This window comes from Xyrauchen texanus, chromosome 15 (assembly GCF_025860055.1).
Source record: "Xyrauchen texanus isolate HMW12.3.18 chromosome 15, RBS_HiC_50CHRs, whole genome shotgun sequence".
NCBI classification, from domain to species: domain Eukaryota; kingdom Metazoa; phylum Chordata; class Actinopteri; order Cypriniformes; family Catostomidae; genus Xyrauchen; species Xyrauchen texanus.
In genome coordinates, this window is record NC_068290.1 from 15956846 (window position 1) to 15978803 (window position 21958).

Below are 21958 nucleotides of genomic sequence, written 5' to 3' on the forward strand. Positions count from 1 at the left end.
GTGGCATTTAAACGATGCCCAATTGGCACTAAGGGGCCTAAAGTGTGCCAAGAAAACATCCCCCACACCATTACACCACAACCACCAGCCTGCACAGTGGTAACAAGGCATGATGGATCCATGTTCTCATTCTGTTTACGCCAAATTCTGACTCTACCATCTGAATGTCTCAACAGAAATCGAGACTCATCAGACCAGGCAACATTTTTCCAGTTTTCAACTGTCCAATTTTGGTGAGCTCTTGCAAATTGTAGCCTCTTTTTCCTATTTGTAGTGGAGATGAGTGGTACCCGGTGGGGTCTTCTGCTGTTGTAGCCCATCCGCCTCAAGGTTGTGCATGTTGTGGCTTCACAAATGCTTTGCTGCATACCTCGGTTGTAACGAGTGGTTATTTCAGTCAAAGTTGCTCTTCTATCAGCTTGAATCAGTCGGCCCATTCTCCTCTGACCTCTAGCATCAACAAGGCATTTTCGCCCACAGGACTGCCGCATACTGGATGTTTTTCCCTTTTCACACCATTCTTTGTAAACCCTAGAAATGGTTGTGCGTGAAAATCCCAGTAACTGAGCAGATTGTGAAATACTCAGACCGGCCCGTCTGGCACCAACAACCATGCCACGCTCAAAATTGCTTAAATCACCTTTCTTTCCCATTCTGATATTCAGTTTGGAGTTCAGGAGATTGTCTTGACCAGGACCACACCCCTAAATGCATTGAAGCAACTGCCATGTGATTGGTTGATTAGATAATTGCATTACTGAGAAATTGAACAGGTGTTCCTAATAATCCTTTAGGTGAGTGTAAATGGATAGCAATAGCATTTTAGCTTAACGTAAAGCTGACAATTTACACAAGGTTTATTTATATTTCTTCTGCTCCAAACTTACTTCAAACTTACTTCTCTGTCTGCTCATATGAATGTAACACATCAAGTGTTTCACCACTGTTCAAAAGCACTTTGGATTGCATCATTTATTTGTATAAATGTTTTCCATCTGAAAGGACTAAATATTAAATGGAACAAATTACAATAAAATGCAAAGTAATCTCTTCAGTAATCAAAATAGATTTTGAATGTAACTGTATTCTAATTACCAATGGATAATGGATCCCAAGAGGAATACAATTACTTATATTTTGTATTTTAAATACTTAATCCTGTTACATGTATTCTGTTACTCCCCAACCCTGCAAATAATACACTAAAGAAACGTAAACATTTTCGATTTTTTTTTCTCTGAAGAAAATTTGAAATCATTAGTCTATCAAATCAGGTTTGGGCAAAGTAACTTAAATATTACAATAAAATAGGGATGGTGTTCATGGTCTGTTATTATTATTATTATTACTATTATTTGAATAACACATGCCATGAACAACATCCCTATATCAATGCAATATTTAAGTTACTTTTGACAAGCCTAACTATAATAGCAACAGTCTTCCGTCCAGGCCAAGTATGTCTAGATATTGTTAGAACTCAACTTCCCACAATGCATTGTGCAGAGGTGAAGCGGATGTTTATATTCTGCGTAAACAGGGAAGAATGTTCGGGCTATCACAGCAGAAACGAAAGATGGACCGAGAACACGGAACACAGCGCTTCGACCCTCGATCGCATCCTTTGTATGTTGGCACTGTTTTTTAAGCAAGTCGGTCAATGCGATGTGACAAGACAATCTGCATTATTATATAGACGATTCATAACAAAGCATGCATTAATAACCCAAAGCTCAGGTCGCCGACATTCGCCATCTCTCTTTTCAGGCTGCGGTTTGAACATGTTTTGGGCTCATATACAGATATAAAGCTGAGTATGGTCAAAATATAGGCTAAAGATATACCAAATGTATAAAGATAGCAATAGGTATAGAGAATGTTAGGTACTTTGAACATCAGCATTAGCTTTCAGACTAATATTTAAATGTTGTTTGGTGGTTTGTGATATTGAATGGCATTGTACAATACTGTACATTGTATGTTTGCAAATTATTTCACTACAAACTTTTCCGTTCCGTTTGTGCGGGAGTAAACCGCGATTTAGCCTTAACCAAAATATTGAACTTAACAGAAATAATTATCTGGATGTCAAATGGGAGGGCCTCTATTGAAATTAAATTGGACAAAAGTCTTTATTTCATATTAAATTCACTCATCGATAACTTTTCACTGGGTATTTCCATTGTTTCACTTCGTGGTTTAAATCTGCAATGAATTGTACAGGGAAGTCATACAATAGAGGTTATTGCAATAAAGAATATGTATATCTTTAAGATATGCTTTCGGCCTGTCTTCAAATTTTATCAAATTACCAGGTTAAATGCAAGTTAGATTCTTTAGTTCACATATGTTGTTGATTACCACAAAAATAATTTTGACTTGTACCTTAGTTTGTAAATACAATAAAAAACAATGCTCTTACATTTGTACAGAAATGCAGTTACAATGGAAGTCTATGGGGCAAGCCCACAGCGGTTGCCCCATAGACTTTCACTTACCATTTATTTTCTTTGAGCTTAACTTGTATTTAACCCTGGATATTACTTTAAGCATGCAAAACATTTAATCAATAGTCGAGCAAGATGCCATAGGCTGAGTTTTGCTAAAAAATTTGCTCTTAGACTTACTGATCCTTTGGCTTTTTAGGGTCCTCACAATATTGTGTGTGTGTGTGTGTGTGTGTGTGTGTGTGTGTTTTCTTTCTCTCCGTAACCCACAGGTCATGCATGCATCTTGACCCATAACCTGTGCCATATAGATCCCAACCCCATTTGCACTACAGTGCTGGGAAGGGCAGAGGGGTGTGCTTCCTGACTCTGAAAACCGGCCCTGCTGCTTCATGTTTCCTATGCTAACCCTGCTGAGCATGTTTTACTATATTTGTCTACGGCGGCGCTCCAGGAGCGGGACACGGAGTGAGGCGTTGGGAAGCCGGCGGGCGGTGGAGCTGGGCCAGCGTTCGGCACTGCCCGTCACTGTGGAGGTTGAGCAGTATGGTAAGGAGGTCCTGGATTTTAGCTCCCACTACGGCAGCGAGAACAGCATGTCCTATACCATGTGGAACTTGGCGGGAGTGCCCAACGTCTACCCAAGCTCAGGAGACTTTACCCAGACAGCTGTTTTCCGCAATTATGGAGGCTGGTGGGAGCAGTGCAGCAGTGCCGCGCCCCCATTCCGCCGTACACCACCCAATTTCCACAGCAGGGACTACCTGGAGCTGGCCTTTGAGGAGCCTGTCTATCCCACTGCAGTGGAGGTGCTTGAGACGTACCACCCTGGGGCCATTGTCAAGATCCTAGCATGCTCACTCAACCCATTCTCCCAGAACCCACCAGCTGATGTGAGGTAAAATGCTGGGTGCTGTGGAGTGTTGTGGTGGTTAAAGTCTGGTCTGGTAATTGAAGGTTTGTAGGTTCTAATCCTTAAAATAAGAATGGGCGATCCAATTAACTATTAACATTTTGCCTTTGAGCAAGTCACTAAACCTCAGGTTGCTCCAAGGGGGCTGTCCCCCTAATGAGTATACTATAAGGTAGTTCTTACATAGAAATGTCTACTAAATTATTATTATTTGGGTAAAAGCCTTTGTACAGTTTGTGACAGGACGGAGGGTGGGGTCGTGTCTTGATTTTACACACCCGGCCCCCTTATCAGGCTAATCAAGCCTCCGAGAGGGATAAAGGCTGACTGCGGATGGTGGTGCGACAGAGAGAGAGCGTTTACAAGCGGTTCTCGCCTCCTCCTTCCCGGGTTTCGGCACCAGTTTCGGAAAGGAGGAGTTGAGAACTGGCTTGACAATATAAATAATATTTTTAATAAAGAACTACAACTAAAAGACACCTGCTCATAAACGCTCTCTCTCTGTCGCACACCGTCCACAGTCGGCCTTTATCCCTCTCGGAGGCTTGATTAGCCTGATAAGGGGCCGGGTGTGTAAAATCACCACCCGGCCCCACCCTCCGCCCTGTCACACAATTATTCTGTGCCACTTTGTTTGCTTTTTACACTTTCAGTTCAGATATTAGTTAATGGGATTTCAGTTTGTACAGTTTAATCAAGTGTGTCTTTTTTTCTTATTATGTACAGTAAATTAGGAAGCAAAATGAATTGTAATTCATCAGTCTGACAATTAAAATCCAATGCATTGACTTCATAATATAATAATCATAATAATACTTAACCTATTATGTGGTTATTTCTTATCCATTATACAATTCTTGACTTATTTCAAGTTGTAAATATCCACCAAATACACATCCCCAATCTACTTCAGGTGGGGAGACGTTCCATTGACCCTCTACTTACATTTCAGTTTTTGGCATATTTTTTGTTGATAATTATGAATTGAGCCAAGAATATCAACTATAATTTATTTGTGATGAATTGTAACAGAATTTAATATTTCACGATGCATTGCATAATTTATATATTTACACTCCATGAATATGTATAGTATCTGTTTTAGAGAGGTAGATGCCACTTTCTATATCTTGAGTATAGGTTAACCCTGCAAACAATATCATGTTGGATTTTGTGCAGGTGGGAGGTTCTATGGTCTGGCAAGCCCACCAAAGCTCTGAACCCTCAAGCACGACAGTTCTCTCCCAGCATCAGGCAGATCAGCTTTGTCACCAATCTCCTGCGTCTGGAGGTGAACAGCTCTGTGCTTGAATACTACACTGAGCTGGACGCTGTGATCCTGCGTGGTGTTCGGGAGAGACCAATTCTGGCCCTGTATAAGATCCCCGTCATCGACATCAATGATCTGAGTGACAGCGAAGAGGAGATCAGTGAGGCGGGAGGACTCTGTTGCCAGTCGGGTGGAGAAAACGGGCACAACCTGAGGAACGGCTACTTTGATAGACTCCCTTATGAGGTTAGTAGAGCATTGGAGACTCTGTCTATAATTATCCATGATGCTTAAATGATTAAAGGAGAATTTTGACTGACCCAAGAAATGCCAACAAACACAAAGTTGTTGGGTTATTTGAATCAGTGTATTAACTCTGTTTGTCCGTTTTCGTTTAAAAACTCCCTTTTCATCTAACATCATTATTTTCCAATGTATGTAGTAATAGAGAGTCTCCATATTTCGGTGGAGGAAAATGGCATTCTAAAGTAGATGAGAGGCGTAAATGTTGCAAAATAAATGCACTTTTAAATGAATACATATTAGTTTGGACATGACCTTAACCATGAAGAACAGTTTGTCTCAATCAGTTTGATCTTCATCTAAGTTACAATATTGAACAAACACAATCTGTTTTAACTAATATCACACACAATATTTTATGTTCTTGTACATATTTAATACATCATTAAAACATCCATAGTGTAGGTTGGAAAATGTATGTGAACCCCTAGGCTAATGATTTAAACAAAAGCTAATTATAGTCATGGGTTGGTAAACTTGGCATCCAATTAACTGAAACGAGATTGGAGTTGTGGGTTAAAGCTACTTTGACTTATAAATAGCACTAAAAAAATTTGAGTTTGCTATTCACAAGAAGCATCTGCTGACGTGGACCATGCCTCGCAAAAAAGAGATCTCAGAAGACATACGATCAAGAATCGTTGCTTTACATAAAGCTGGAAAGAGTTACAAAGTTATCTCTTAAAGCTTAGATATCCATCTGTCCACAGTTAGACAAATTGTCTATAAATGGAGATTAATTAGTACTGCGGCAACTCCCTAAAATGTCTGTCCAGCCAAGATGACTAAAAGGGTACACCTAAGAATGCTCAATGAGGTAAGAACCCTAGAGTGACAGCTAAAGACATTAAGGAATAATTGAAACTGGTTAACATCTCTGTTCATAAGTCTACTATATGGAAAACATTACATAGGCATGGCAGGACACCACGAAGAAAGCCACTGCTTTCCAACAAAAACATTGCTGCATGCCTGATGTTTGCAAAAGATCACAATGACACTCCACAATGCTACTGGAAAGATTGCCATCATCAAGGGAAAATGTATTCCCTAGTTTGTCAAGATATCTTACAGGATAATGTCAAGATGGCTGTGTGCCAGCTGGAGCTCAGTAGAAGTTGGGTGATGCAGCAGGACAATGAACATCAAAGTAAATCCACTACAGAGTGGCCCAGTTGGTACCCAAACCTTAACCCATTAGAGATGCTGTGTAATTACCTCGAGAGCCGTTCACACCAGAACTCCCAAGAATATGGCTGAGCTGAAGCAGTTCTGTAAGGAAGTATGGTCCAAAATTCCTTCTGAATGTAGTGCAGGTCTAATCCACAGCCACCAGAAATGCTTATCTGAGGTTATTGCAGCCAAAGGAGGATTGACCAGTTATTTAATCAAAGGGTTCACTTACTTTTCCCCACAGCACTGTGAATGTTTAATGGGATGTGTTCAGTAAAGATATGAAAGATTATAATTGTATGTGTTGTTATCTTAAGCACATTGTGTTTGTCTATACTTGTGTATTTGATGAAGATGAGATCACATTTTATGACCAATTAATGCAGATAATAACATCTAATTCTTGCCATTGTAGTTTAGTTTCCACATAGAACTTGGTCTAGTCCCTCATGCCCTGACTGGTGTGGTTGCGATAGGATTTGTGTTGTAATTTTCAGATTATTTTGTCATACTTTAAAAACACCATTCCAATTCGCAACTCCTCATTACCTGTACACAGCTCTGATCTCTTGTCCAAACCACTGTCACCCACTGTCTCATTACAGCAAACGTGTGTGTGTGTGTGTGTGTGTGTGTGTGTGTGTGTTTCTGAAATATGATACAGTTATTATCTGCTAATTGATATCCAGCTCAACGCAAACTATTGTTCACACTGTCCAATAGTGCACACCTTCAACAAAAAATAACCAGCGCAACCACCGAAGTCTAGAGAGTCACTTTAGCTAGTCCCTTTCACTGTAAAGTCATTTAATCAATTCAAAATTAAATCTAAATTGGATTTTGTGGCATTTAATGTTTTAAAAGATTTGTTTATAAGCTTTGAAGCCATCTATGTGCGAATGTACTTATAAACGTTCACAAAATTAACCTTTAGCAAATAGATGCATTTAAAATGTATAGTCTCTTCCAATAAAACTGACCAAACTTTTTGATGTCTCATCTTGCTTTACACAGAGATTTGTCCAATCAAATGTGCTCTAAAATGAGTGCACCTCCCCTAATACCACCTGCAACCAACTAGCAAGTTGCAGATTATGGTTCATTGCTGTGACATAACTAAAACAAATGGGCTGTTTAAAGATAATGTCCATTTTATATGTCCTGCCCAAACTTTCTGTTTATAGGAAACACAAGAAAGTGAACCGCACTCATCAAACGATTTTATGGGGTCTTTAAAAGTGCCAAATTATGTGTCTGTGCAAGTATAAGTAAGTTTGGTGTATTTCACTTGTTAACTTTGAATATGTGTGTGTTACTGTAGCTGATCCAGCTAATCGTGAGTCACCTGGCAGTCCCGGACCTATGCCGATTGGCTCAGAGCTGCAAGCTGTTTCACAAGCACTGTTGTGACCCACTGCAGTACATCCAGCTCAGCCTCCAGCCATACTGGGCCCGTCTCACTGACGCCTCTCTGTGCCACCTGCAGAGCCGCTGCACCCTCCTGCAGAGGCTAAACATGTCCTGGACAGGCAACCGTGGAGCCGTGACGGCCGCTGGCTTCTGCAGGTAATGGTGAAATGTGTTCTTGTGTTAAAAACAGCTAGACGGAGCCCAATAAAATTGAACAGAAGATGGGTTTGAAGGCACATTGAAGGCACATTAAAGCCCACAAACCGTTGCTAACATACAATGAGCATTCAAAATGCTTCTATGTAAATATGGTTATCCCACCCCCAGATTCTTGGTCCATGGTTTAAAAACTGACATCCGCTGTGCTGCCTGTAAAATGTTTAATTATGTTTAACTTGACACAGCATCTTAAAAACGTGTACTAATGGTGCAAGTTCCTGAAAAATCAGTGAGACACAACTTAATGGCCAAAAACATCCATCTATCACATATTTACATAGACCGTCAATTCAAAAGTAGCACAGATGTGTTAACTGCCCCTTATTGTGTAAAAATTTGTTTGTTTCAGATATAAAAATCACAATGCCATAACAGCCATATATTTTGTTAACAAAGTAACATGAAAAAAATGATTTCTTATCTAATTTGATTTTCTCAAAGTCATTCCATCTGTGTCTCTTCCAGCTTCTTAAAGGCCTGTGGGTTAAGTCTGGTGTGTTTGGAGCTGTCGTGCTGTCATTTCCTGACTGAGGCGTGTTTAGAGGTGATCGCCCAAACGTGTCCGTGCTTGCAGGAGCTGAATTTGGCTTCATGTGACCGTCTACATCCTCAGGCCTTCAGTCACATAGCCAAACTCATTAATCTGCGCAGACTCGTGCTCTACCGCACTAAGGTTGAGGTAAGAGAAAGATTTTGCTCAGTTAAAGCATCTTGCTTAACCAAAAGCAATGTAAATTGTGTAGTTTATGTAGTGTTGTTGTAATTTAATTCAACTGTTTACCTCTAGATTAATTTAAAAAATATATATATTTTTTCTTTTCCTTTGAGCGTCTAATTTAACAACTGCTCACCAGCCAAAGCTGGCCAGCCAAGTTGATTAGTGTGTGATCAGTTATGGTGTAAGGAGCCATTCTGAGGAAAAGCCAATCACAACAGTTTGTTTTCCTGCAGCAAGACACAAGAAATGGAATATGTCCCCATGCACAGATCCGTACAAATTAAATGAATGGTGTGTTTTAGCCATCATAGAATACCCATTAACATTTTGATATTAATCTGGATACTTCGATTATAATCTGATATTTATTTAGATATTCTGTAAAGTTGACTGCATTGTCTGCATCACATGTGTACACATCTGTGTACATGATGAAAGCAGGAATTTAGCTAGTAATATTGAAGGTTTTTTTGTACATCAAAGCTGAAATAGGTAATTACTGGTGCATGGCTGAAATTTTGTGTTCATCAAAAAAAAAATGTTTTATTATGCAAAGCTCATGTTTTAATATCACCATTGTTTATATGGCCTCATTAAAAAAAAAAAATATCTTGAGAATATAAAGACGAAAGCCAAGTAAATTTGCTAGTTACCTGTTCACAATATTGTTTCAGGCCATATAGCTGACTGTTTACCTGCATTATGACCTTTTGATCATTGTGCTATATGCTACTGCAGGTCAATGCATGCCATTAATCTAGAGCTGAAAAAAAAAAAAAACACAGCATCCCTCTGTGCGTGGTTAACTGTGGCTCAGCATTTGTGATTATATGATTGTCTTTCCAAAAAGGGATAATGTTTCTGTAGCTATTGTTGTAGTGATGGCAACTGTGTGTAAACACACACATACACACAGACAGCAGGCTGCGTCTGTAGCAAACCCACTCATCTCAACCCTCATTATTCTGTCATTACTTTAAATAACATGTATCTTCTGTAAGAATAGCATAAATAACAATGAAAACACACACATATAAATTAAACGGTGTAAGGAAAACGGCATTCTCGTTTACATGGTGTTTCAGAATGCCGCTTTCTGCAAAAAACCTGGAATAAACCATTTTCTTAAGTGCATGTAAACGTGGTCAGTGTTTGAGTTACATTTCACATGACTGTTTTTTTTAAACCAACACAATAATAAAAACAATGGCTGTATTCTCCTGGTGTTTGCCATAAAATTACATAAGTTAAAAAAAAAATATGTTCTGTGAGACATTGTATCTTTTTATCTCTGATGTGAGAGTGCGAAACCATAAGGACATATAATAGTTTTATTTTGACATTAATTTAGTAGAATATTGAATAGCTGAGTTAAATATGTTGTCATCTTATCTGATTTGTAATTTCAAGCATTCCTTCATCTCACTTTACTCCACTGGCATCTGACAGGAGAGGCTTTGTTGAACCCTGTTTTGTGTTAATCATTGCTATTCTCTTTTGACATGTAGCAATCAGCCATATTGAGCATCCTCACATTCTGCCCAGAGCTCAGGCACCTTAACCTGGGAAGTTGTGTCATGGTGAGTCTACTGGACAGTTGTACTCCATGCACATATACTACTTATCAGTCAGAGTTTGGACACAAATACTCATTCTTTAGTTTTTCTATGTTCAATGTTTTAGAGTAATAAACCAATCAAAACTTTAAAACAACACTAATGGAACAAAGTATATTATTTTAGGCCACGTACACACTAATCTGATTTCGTTTTCAGTTTTATAGCATCATCGTTTTCCAAAGCATGCGGTAATGGTAGCATTTAAATAACTCAATGAATGCCTTTTTAAATGAAAACTGATTCGATTTCTATTTGATTTATACGTAAATATAAATAGATTAGTGTGGACGTTGTCTTATATTTTATTTATACTTAAATATAAATATATTTATATGTATAAAGTACTGTGCAATTGTCTTAAGCACATTAGATGTTTCCTAAAATCATTCAATTAAGATGGTTATTTTATCTTCTGCTTTTGTGTGTCAATAAGAAATACAGTATACACTCACTGAGCACTTTATTAGGGAGACCTGTACACCTTATTCATGCAATTATCTTATCAGTCAATCATGTGGCAATAGTGCAATGCATAAAACCAAGCAAATACGGGTCAGGAGCTTCAGTTAATGTTGGCATCAACTATCAGAACGGGGAAAGAATGTGATCTCAGTGATTTTAACCATGGCATGATTGTTGGTGCCAGATGGGTTGGTTTGAGTATTTCTATAACTGATGATCTCCTGGGATTTTCACGCACAACATTCTTTATAATTTAGTCAGAATGGTGCCAAAAACAAAGGAGCAGCAGTTCTGCATACTAAAATGCCTTGTTGATGAGAGAGGTCAACGGAGAATGGCCAGAATGGTTCGAGCTGACAGAAAAGATACGGTAAATCAGATAACTACTCTGTAAAATTGTAGTGAGCAGAATAGCATCTCAGAATGCACCACACAGGTGAGGCAGATAGGCTACAACAGCAGTAGACCACCTCAGGCACTTTATTTGGACAATAGTGTTCCTAATAAAATGGTCAGTGTTTTTTTATTTTTTATTATTATTGTTATTTTTAAAGTTCTATGAAAAAGGTTTATAAGATCATAAAAAAAACATACATTCAGCCAAAGGTATCCAACCTTTTGCTGGTAGTGCAGTTCAAATGGTTTGCATGTCCATCCCAAAGAATAGTACATTGAATAAAGTAGTTGAAAGGTAGCCTTATGGTATAAACTTTCTGTTGAGGTTTCGAAGTATGCATCCATGCATGATTTGGGCTAATATTGCCTACAACCTCTTGCTACACAAGATGATTGGATTGATCTATGATTGGACAATTTTATGACTTCATACTGGAAAGTACATACATTACCATTGCCAGCACAGTACGTGTTTGAATTTAGGTGAATCAATCTACTTTTGGACTATGTCAAATGTCAAAAACTTGCCCTGTTCACCTAAATTCACCCTACTATTTGTACTTGGTTTAAAGTATGAAAATTGTAATTCAGCTTATATTCCATTTCAGCTACAGCAACATCGACTTGTCAGGTTACCTTGCTACTTAAACCCATCTCACGTGTTACCTTGCAACATGCAACTGCAACATATACTGTAGTAAATTAGGTTCCGTGTCTTCATATGTCACTCTTATAGGCAGTCGGTTAGCTTCATGATGATTAATGACCCTCTGTCTGCAGATTGAGGATTATGATGTTGTGGCGAGCATGCTGAGCGCCCGCTGCCGTTCTCTGCGCTCCTTAGACCTGTGGCGCTGCAGGAACCTGAGTGAGCGTGGACTGGCAGAGCTGGTTACAGGCTGCAGGCTCCTGGAGGAGCTAGATCTGGGGTGGTGCTCTACGCTTCAGAGCAGCTCTGGCTGCTTTCAGCACTTGGCTCGCAGCTTGCCTCGCCTACGCAAGCTCTTCCTTACCGCCAACCGCACTGTGTGCGACTCTGACCTGGAGGAGCTGGCTGCTAACTGCAGTGCTCTGGAGCACCTTGATATACTGGGTGAGATGAGTGTGAATGGAAAACAAACAATTTGTCATGGGTGTGTTAGTAGTTGGTAAAATATAATTTTTTTGGACAAAATTATTTGTCAAGTGTTTCATTATGGCAAGTGTGATGTTGGGTATTTTTATGTAAGTGTCAGCGTATTTCTTGTACTTATCTGAGCATTAAAGGTGCACAGTAATTTTTTTGTTTACATTAAGTGGAACAATACAACAGTAGTCTTAAACTTTATACTGACACCTATCGGAGTGGATGCAGCGTCACACAAAAGCAAATGTTTTCAGTTACTGCTGTCATGTGTAGAAATACCATTTTAGTATGTACCTTTATTATTATTATACTTTTCTTACATGGTTGTTCATCAGTTTAAACAGAAGTGTTATTCAAACTTATTATATTCTTAACTATTAATTTCTTTATTGTGTAAAACTTACTGAAAAAATACTGAGTACACCTTTAACGGTGCTTTGTTGTTGTGGATTTTTAGGCACACGGATGGTGAATTCTGCCTCTCTGAGGAGGTTATTGCAGTGTTGTCCTCAGCTAAAGCTGTTGGATGTGTCCTTCTGCTCTCAGATTGATGCTCGCTTTGTCCAGGAGCTCAGTGGCCTTTTCCCCAATGTGTCCATCAAGAAGAGTTTCACTCAGTAAAACTCAATCAGTCCTCAGCAGGAGCAGCTTTACACATGTACTTTAAGACCCTGGGAAAAGGGGCATGCTGGGGTGCATTATGGTGCTGTGAACTTGTACATGCTGCCTTGAACTGCACAAAGCTGTGAACTGCCACATGGAGAAATTGGGTCGAAGATGTTCTAGATGTTTCACTTGCACTCAGCTTGAATGGTCTCACTTTTATTGAATCTCACACATTTCATCAGACCTCAGTTTTTGATCTTAATCTCAGGGTTTTTATTTTTGTCTTCAGAATTATTGTTTTGGAGAGAGACTTTTGTAGTAAGCAGTACAACTGCCGAGTGGTTTGGTTGTAAACATACTTAACGTATATATGCTCAGTACTGCTGTTTTTATTTGCATTGTTAAAGGGTGTGAAATTGATATTGAACATTGTAAAATAATATGATAGTAACATGGCCTACTAAAATTATTTATTTATATAAATTCAGGGCCACGTTGACTTAAGTGTGGGCACATAAATCTTTTGTGGCAATACCCAGTTTGTGTGAGACGTTGCCCATATCTTTCGTGTCAATCCTGTTATGCACATGTACCACAATATAAGCTTTTCTCTTTTGCAAAACTTGACATTTCCTTTTCCACAGGCACATGGTAACTGGTACAGTAGATAAAAAAATCCTTGTGCCTTAGGTTTGAGAAGTGCATTGTATGTTTGCTGGTTGTCTGTATTAGGTTATGCTAAATTGTGATTTGCCAAAATCACCCTAAATCAAAGGGTCATATATATAATTTTATTTGATTTGACAATGTACTCAATTTTTTTGAAGATGTAGACAAAACAAAGGGGAAAGAATTTGTTTAGTGATTTGGTATTAAAAAGTTATTTTTTATTGGCAGATTTTTTTTTTTTAAATTGTCCTTTCAATTTGACATACCCGTTATCATTATGATAAACATACCCTGTAAACAAACACACTGAAGTAGAAACAACCTAAAATATTATACAGATTGTATTTATGTAATATGTAACTGGTTAGTTGTAGTGAAGTACTCTCTTTATGGAAATTTTATTAATGGGATATTTCAGCCATTATTTAAACTTTTTGGGTGAACTATTTCTTTAAATGTGTTCTGTTTAGGAGCAGGAGGCTTTTTAGCATTGTTTCAGATCTGAGATTGACAGTCATGAGGTCTTGGTTCAATAAAGTGAGGCTTGATAACATGTGCTTATTTTCATTTGAAAGATAAAAATCAAATTCTGTTGCCACTTTGTTTGTAAGATCATAGAATCATTGATCTTATTACTAGTGCTGAGCTGAAGACCTTTTTCACCTATTTAGAAACAGTGGGTATGTGACAAAACAATGTTTTGTGTGTGGTTGGTCTTCTATATTGTCTCCACCATGATACTCGATAGTTTGGTCAAGCTAAATTCAAAAATGTCCCTGGCCTTAATCCTTCAGAGTTTAACAGCATATTAATACTGCATCTGGCAGTGACAATCTCATTGGACTAACAGTGATGCAATGAATTGTTTATGTCTACTTTAATGATGGGCTGAGGAGCTTTAATGTGCCCTGAGGGATGCAGTTAATTAGATGAAACGATTGCCTGATTTCTGTACAACTATTGCTAGTCAGTTCACCCAGAAAACTGTCATTACACCCTTGTAAATACATCAAAAGTACAACCCATAATAACAATGTCTGCCTCTGCCTTTGGACTCTGTAATTTTAAAGTGGCCATGCCATCCTGCTACAGTGGTTTGAGCATCAAAATACATTTGACCTTTTCTACATTTCGTACACCTTTTTTTAACCGAAACTAGGAGTGCAAGTTTGAAGAATCTCATTACCACCTCACACTTGCATGCTTTCTTTCAGGTATTGGATTGGTAAGCTATTTTGAACAACACACCTTTTTAATATGGAACAAATTCAAAGCTTGCGTGATTTGGTCATTCAGACTTATGATATGCATGGGATTCAGGAATAATTGGGATACACTTGCAAGCTGATTTTGGCTTATACACTTTACATGGTTTTCTCGGTTCTAAGCAGCCTTTCCAAGCCATTAATATTTCCATTACGATTTTACGATTCCGATTTTACATAATACGATTTTGGAATTATATATTTTAAGGCATTTCTATTGACTGAATGAGTTGTGTTAGGGAAAACAGGTCAAAATGATTTTTATTTTCTGAGTTTCAGTATTTCTTCAAAAACAATTGTCTTCATCAGCCTTTAGGCACAAATATGTAAAAGAGTTACAGTATTTCTTCACAAAAAATTCTTCATCAGCCTTTAGGCTCAAATGTGTATTCTTGGCCTTTAAAATGGGGACAATATTTATGAGCACTGTTCTGGAATTCTAACATAAAAATAGCCCTTTTTTTGTTTGTTTTTGGTTCATTTAGAGTGAGTTGCATGCTTTGGAGTAAGTCTTTTTGCTTTTTTATACACTTTGAGAGAATATTATTTTCAGATCATATAGGTCACAAAAATTCATAAAATTATACAATTGTGGTGGTAAGAAGCTATAGCTTGTGTAGTGTCTGTGAAAAATCTCCTTTCCCAGATTGCATAAATTGCCTAATTTAACACACTTAATTTTGTGTATGTATGCGTGTGTGTGTGTGTGTGTGTGTGTGTGTAAGACCAGCAACCGATATAATTTATCATGACCCAAAGTGTGTCAATAAACAAAAAAATGTTCCTATTAACATACTATTAATATATAAAAATTAAAAATCATCAGACACTGTGCGCCGATGGAAAAAAGCCAGATTTCTGGGAGCAACCCGTCGCTAAAATACAGCAAAACGCCACGTGCTCGTGTAACGTTTTGCCAATATTGCTTTATGTCTTGAAAGCAATGGATTTCACTAGGTGGCACTAGAGTATAAGAATGACCACAGTGTCAATACACTCAATTCAAGACATCAGAACATCTTATTTGACAAAATATGGAGAATATGCTGTCACTATGAATTTATATATATATATATATATATATATATATATATATATATATATATATATATATATATATATCGTAATTTAACAGTGAAAGAGAAAAAGCTTTGCATAAGACCAAAGGATTAATGCACTGCATAGCCTACCTTCCCAGCAAAGCAACGTGAACGACAGGCTGATGATGATAATCATATCAGTGCCCCGCCAACAATTATCATCACTTATCAACTATCATTAGTAAATTACGAAAGCATTATATAATATAGAATTGTGTTTGGCATTGCCTCTAAATATGAATTTTTATGGTTTAATATTGTCAAAATGGTAGTGTTTTAAATCAACATTGTATATCTAAAATAGTTGGGCAAAACGGCCTAAATAATTTAATGCAATAAAAGATGTCGAGGCCAACATTTTGATGGCACAAACTAGTGACACTTAACTATGACTACTACAAATATTGACACTACGAACATTTCACAAAATCGAACATTAAAACAGGGATCGAAGAATTGGCCCCGAATACAATTATTCGAAATATTGGTCAAACAGATTTAAATAGATTATCCCGCCTTCTTTTCTAAATTCAGTGCATTGTATTGAACGGACAGAAAAGTGGCCTCACAGACACTGACCTGTACTTCAGCGACACATTTTGGGTCCCTATGTCTTGTTTGTCAGTCCTTACTATCTCAAAAAAAATAAATAATTCAGTGGGGAAAGAGAAGTCCTTGGATTAATGGTTTACATGTTTTAATGGTCGACTTTAACGACCCATCTGAACGCGTTTTTTTTTTTTCGTCTTTCTTTTTTCCACTCTTTTTTTTTTTTTTTTCGTTTTACGTATTAAGATTTTCGTTGTCCTTAAAAAAAACCTTGAACGAAACATTAGCTCCTAAAAAAACATTTGCAGGCTTTATCCGCATAAATTACACACCCGACGTCATATAAAAGTCAATTTTGATTCTTAAGGAAAACATCATATACAACAAAATTCAATTTCTATCACAACCTCTGCGCATTTTATTATACCCACAAATTAATTCAGTTCAACGTTTGATGGAGTCTTTCTGACAGAGTAAACAAAAAGACAAATAAATATATCCCACAGTCTTTGTAGAATTACATGACAATTAATCTATGTAAAAGTATCTTTTGTTTTCTTTTGAAGAAAAAGTAGAACGGTAATAACAGATGTCCCTGGAATTTCTGTTAAATACATTTACACCAAATTAACAATTCAAATATAAAAATAAAAAATAAAATAAAAATAAGAAATTAAAAAATAACAATATTTTCTGATTTTGTATTGTATTTACACATATGACGTACATCAAGCCCCAGGGAGAAATATTTTCAATTCCTCAATCCAGTGTTTACATTTTCAGTAAATCATCACTGCATCATGTCCCCTATACAGTCAATGCGAACCTGACCAGCACAATGAAGACAAAAACAAAACAAACAAACAAACAAAAAACATCCAAGTTTCATTTTAAGGCTATAGCAGTTATGTTGGGTAAAACGAGAATATTTAAGCATCATAATAATAATAATAATAATAATTTAGTGTTCGTGTTTCAAATCGATATGCTTTGATATAAGATGGCAATGTAATATAAAGTACACAAAAACGTTTTGTCATATGAAACACTGGAGAACCGTTTGATTTACAAACGAAAATATTGCAAGTCACATTATTTGCTTTCCCCGTTATCCAATATACTGTGTAAATAAATTCTATTTCAAAATAACTAAAAAAGACATTCAAATGTTTGAGATATATAATATTGAATTTGTCGGGTAGAAAATAGTACTAACATTGTTGGAGACTGAACATCGTTTACTATACATTAACATATAGTAAAGTCAGCTCATAATTTATAAAAAAGCAGCTGAATGTGGGTTAAAAAGCAACTACCTCACGCAAGGGATAGCAAGCAATATTTGGGTAAATGACTATAAATACAAAGGCAAAATATACCAACTCAAATGCAAAATCATGTTAAACAAACGAGAAAATAAAATAAAACAAACCGCTAATGCATCTTCCAAATTCAAAATAAGAGAAAGTGCTCAAGTGAGAGGATAACGTAGTTATGTTCTTTAAAAATTATACAATATTTACAGCACTGTCTGGAGTCCTGTGTAACAATTGTAATTTATGTAATATTATAACTACAACGAAGGAAATGCCAGGCTTCTTTCTCTAGCCCTTCGGTGACCTGTCTGCAGCTCGGGTTGTTTTCCCCAAATGTAGTATTGATAAGACTGCGAAAGAGACTAAAATCAATTGTGCGAGACTAATTTCTTGGCGCCAAAACTACAACATCTGTTTAGTGTGACCTTGCACCTCGCAGTATGTCTCCATGACTTGGTGAACCACAATATATCTAAAATTATAATAACAAGAGGCTACTATAAAAAAAAACAATAACATATGTAAATGTATTTTCACTGATCCAAAGATAATAGGCTAGTTGAATACTGTGGGATGATGATACTTTTTTACTCCATCGTTGTTTAAACCCATTCGCTCTCAACATAAGTAAAAATGGCGTGTATTTGTCAAATGCTGCCGCACTAGTCCATTTCCGGCGGAATACTAATTCTGCGTAATAAAATGCAGTGAATGTGTCGGGTCTAGATGTAAACAACTGTCTGGGACACCCATGCTCACGTTTGAGGGACATTTCTCTCGTCTCAAAGTGTCGGTTAAATAGTAGGTTACACCTTAAATCTGCGTCTTTTCACAGTGCTGGGTTTTCACAGAACAATCGCTCTCTTTGCTCGTGTGGGGAACACACACGTCCCCTCTTTTGCAGCAGTACGAATTTCGAGTAATACTGAAGACGGATGTAATCTGCTTTCCCGCCTCAGTATTCTAAACCGCAACTGCTATCGCTTAAGATAGTTCCATATTTAGATCTCAATGTGAAAGTATAAATTAAGACTGAGGCAGTCAATAAAGATAGGTCCTTATTTTGTTTCTCATTGAACTGGCGTCTGAACCCCGTGATGCGGTGGTGTGTCTCCGTATACGTCCTCGGTACCCGGTAGAGGTCCGCCGGGAGGAGTCATCCGTTTCTCTTTCTGTCTTCTGTTACAAAACCAAACCCTCACTACCTCCTTTTCCAACTGGAGACTGTCCGCGAGTGAAGTAATTTCCGACGCGGCTGGCTTTGGGCACTTAAGGAAATGGCTCTCCAAAGCCCCTTTGACGCTTACCTCAATGGAAGTCCTCTTTTTCCTTTTCCTCCCTTGCGCGGCTATCTTGTCCAAGCTGGTGGGGCTGCCAGATGTGGAGTCTGCCTCCTCCAACCACTTGTTCAACAAAGGCTTGAGCTTGCACATGTTTTTGAAGCTGAGCTGCAGGGCCTCAAACCTGCATATCGTGGTCTGCGAAAACACATTTCCATACAGCGTTCCCAAAGCTAGTCCGACGTCCGCTTGCGTGAAACCCAGCTTGATCCTCCTCTGTTTGAACTGTTTTGCAAACTGTTCCAAGTCATCGGAGGTCGGCGTATCCTCGTCCGAGTGATCGTGATGACTCTGGAGCGACTGGTGCTGGTGTTGGGACGGTGGATGGCCGTGGTCGCTGAGATGCGGGCTGTGGTGGTCCTCGTGCGCGTCGCGCATGCTGTGGTGGTGGATGCCCTGTCCGCTGCCTGGAATGAGACCGTTCACACTGAACCCGGGTTGCGAGTAAATAAGGCTCTGTCCGTTTGATGTTGCCATGCTGGGAATGTGAGCTGCCGTCGTCGTTCTCCATGCCCTTGAATCGTGATGGTTACTGTGCGTCTGGTGTACCAGGTGGGGTGGTCGCGACTGATGCTGCAAATTACCCGAATTGTGCATCTCGTCCCGGGTGTTCTGTGTCGCTGGCTTGATGTCCTGTTCACTGAGGGGATTGGACGACCACGGGGCTCCTTCTCCGTGTGACAACGCTGTTATCCACTGGTGCGCGTGGCTGAGCGGGTGACTGTTGCTCTGCAGCGAGTAGTCACTCTGCAACAGGGTTTGCGCGTCCCTGTAAACCGTGGCTTGCTGCATGCTCCCAGGCTCCGAGTGTACAATAGATGGGCTGGAGGTGAGGATACTGTAATGACTGGTTGCTGTAGTCGCCATGACTCTCGGAGCCGGACTGATCGCTCCTATTAAAGGAACCTTGCATTTGACAGTTACTCTTTTGCCACAGGCGTCTCCCAGGCTCTTTGCCAAGTGGACGCAGCGGTGCGCACCTGCGCTCCGCCCCTCGAAGACATTCATTGGGTAAACACGGATGATGGACGTGTATGATTAGTGGGCGCCATTAGTTCATTGGATAGTTGAGAGTCTCAGCTCAACACTGCCTCTTTCTCTCAAAAGAACTCTGTGTCCTGCAGCACCTCTGAAATGTGAGGGACCGACTCGGGGTACCAAGACTAGAGCGAAGACCATCAAAGGCTATGATTGTTATAACCTAGAATTTATTTTCAAACTATAATCTCTGTTATGGAATTTGCGATGTGTCATCTATGTATCAATTTTAACAGAACTTGTGTATGTCCAAAAAAGAAGTAATTATATATTATATATAAATTATATATGTCAAATAAGGCAAGCTATTTTCGTTTGCTGGCCTATTTGGATACAGTGAACTTTACGGTGCATGCTTGGAGTTTTAAGGAGAAATCTGCGCACATGTTCTGACTTCTGCATCACTTTCACGTTTGAGAATTCTGACGTCAGTTTTAGCAAATAGCTTACTCAAACTTTGACAAGAAAATACTATTTAAGGAATGTGACACAATTAATATTTTAATATAGTTTCATTCATATCAACTTCACGAAAAGAGCCAAAAATGTGTACTATTAAATGTATTTTATTCAATATTTTATTTCTTAATGTATTGAAATTATTATTTAAATCAGCTCGTAATGTAACAAAAATAGGTCTGCTGAAAAGGAGAAACATTATATAGGCTATTGTATATGTTGTTATATTATGTTGTTGTTTTTGTCATTGCGAAATAAAAAAATCAAAACTAGAAAATGTTATCATGTAGCACTTTAAGTTGTTTCATAACTCTGTTTCATAACACGTGGGAGTAAGGCCCATTCAAATAACAGTCGCTTTAAAAATTAGTAGCTATCGCTTTTCTGTAAAGCACACTTTTTACACTTAGCCTACTAAATTAGTAAAATTGACAAAAAAGACCACTATTTTTCTAATAAAAACATACCACTAAAATATAAATATGTGGGAGTAAGTCCCATGCAAATAACAGTCGCTTTAAAATTAGTAGGTATTTCGTTTTTTTTTTATTGTTGTAAAGAACACTTTTTACACTTCGCTTACTAAATGAGTAAAATATAAAAAAATTATATATATATATATATATATATATATAATATATATATATATATATATATATATATATATAAATATATATATATATATATATATATATATATATATATATCATAAAATAAAATGAAAAGACTAACCTACTATTTTTCTGATTTTTCTTTTTTATTGAAGGCCTAGATTGCCTTCAATTGACGTAATCCGACATAAAACACATATCTGATTTGGTTCAAACAGAAGATATAATTCACAGATAGGAGGAGCCTGTGTTGTACGCCTATAGCCTATTATACAGTGTATAGCAATACTTTTTTATTTTACTATTTTTTTATTTTTGATTAAAAAGGATTATCGTTCCAAATATTGAAATTAAAATTATTATTTTTTATTTATCCTACAATTAATTTTTAGCAATTACCTTTCTCTATAAATCTAACTCGATTTCTTCCGTTTTTACGCATCATGAACGAGAATCTTTCAGAGACAAAAACAGTGGGCCGTTTAGGACCGCAGGTGTCTTAAGCTGACCAGCTGGCTTCTCTGTGAGCCTCTATAAAGAAAAGCATACGACCGAGGAGGGGGGATTTTTTTTCAGCAGCGCTGCTGGTTGCTATAGAGAGTAGTAAATTAAACAACGCCTCATACGTCACCAGTATCGCCTCCACTCCGATATGGAAAGGCCTACCTACGTACATCAGCATGTGTATTGGACAAAAGAAATGAAAGAAAAAAAAAGAAAGAAAAAAAAATAAATATATATATATAGAGAGAGAGAGAGAGAGAGATCGGATGATTTTAATGAACTATTTTAAAGCAGTAAATAAAGTGCAGTTTGCATAACCAATGAACTTTGAAGCACCACTGAACAATAAACTACATAGGCCTAATAACAAGATAGAAAACCCAATAAGGAAAGTTCCAATATCACGCACATTCAGCGGCCTATTGGTCAGGTAACTTGACCAATA

The 21958-nt window shown here is 37.8% G+C and overlaps 2 protein-coding genes across 2 annotated transcripts; one reads left to right on the forward strand and one right to left on the reverse strand.

The window, feature by feature from the left end:
- The first annotated feature begins 1535 nt into the window (after nucleotides 1-1535).
- fbxl4 (F-box and leucine-rich repeat protein 4) lies at nucleotides 1536-14347 on the forward strand. Its single transcript, XM_052144082.1, has 8 exons — nucleotides 1536-1626; nucleotides 2720-3345; nucleotides 4540-4876; nucleotides 7428-7672; nucleotides 8201-8414; nucleotides 9962-10033; nucleotides 11711-12023; nucleotides 12514-14347. The coding sequence occupies exons 2-8, from the start codon at nucleotides 2840-2842 to the stop codon at nucleotides 12675-12677; spliced, it is 1851 nt and encodes a 616-aa protein (XP_052000042.1). The 5' UTR covers nucleotides 1536-1626; nucleotides 2720-2839; the 3' UTR covers nucleotides 12678-14347.
- Nucleotides 14348-16752: 2405 nt separating this feature from the next.
- On the reverse strand, nucleotides 16753-19905 carry LOC127656241 (POU domain, class 3, transcription factor 2-like). Its single transcript, XM_052144456.1, is given in 2 exon segments — nucleotides 16753-19824; nucleotides 19827-19905. Coding segments are annotated over 2 exon segments (1272 nt in total). The 3' UTR covers nucleotides 16753-18631.
- Nucleotides 19906-21958: the final 2053 nt, after the last annotated feature.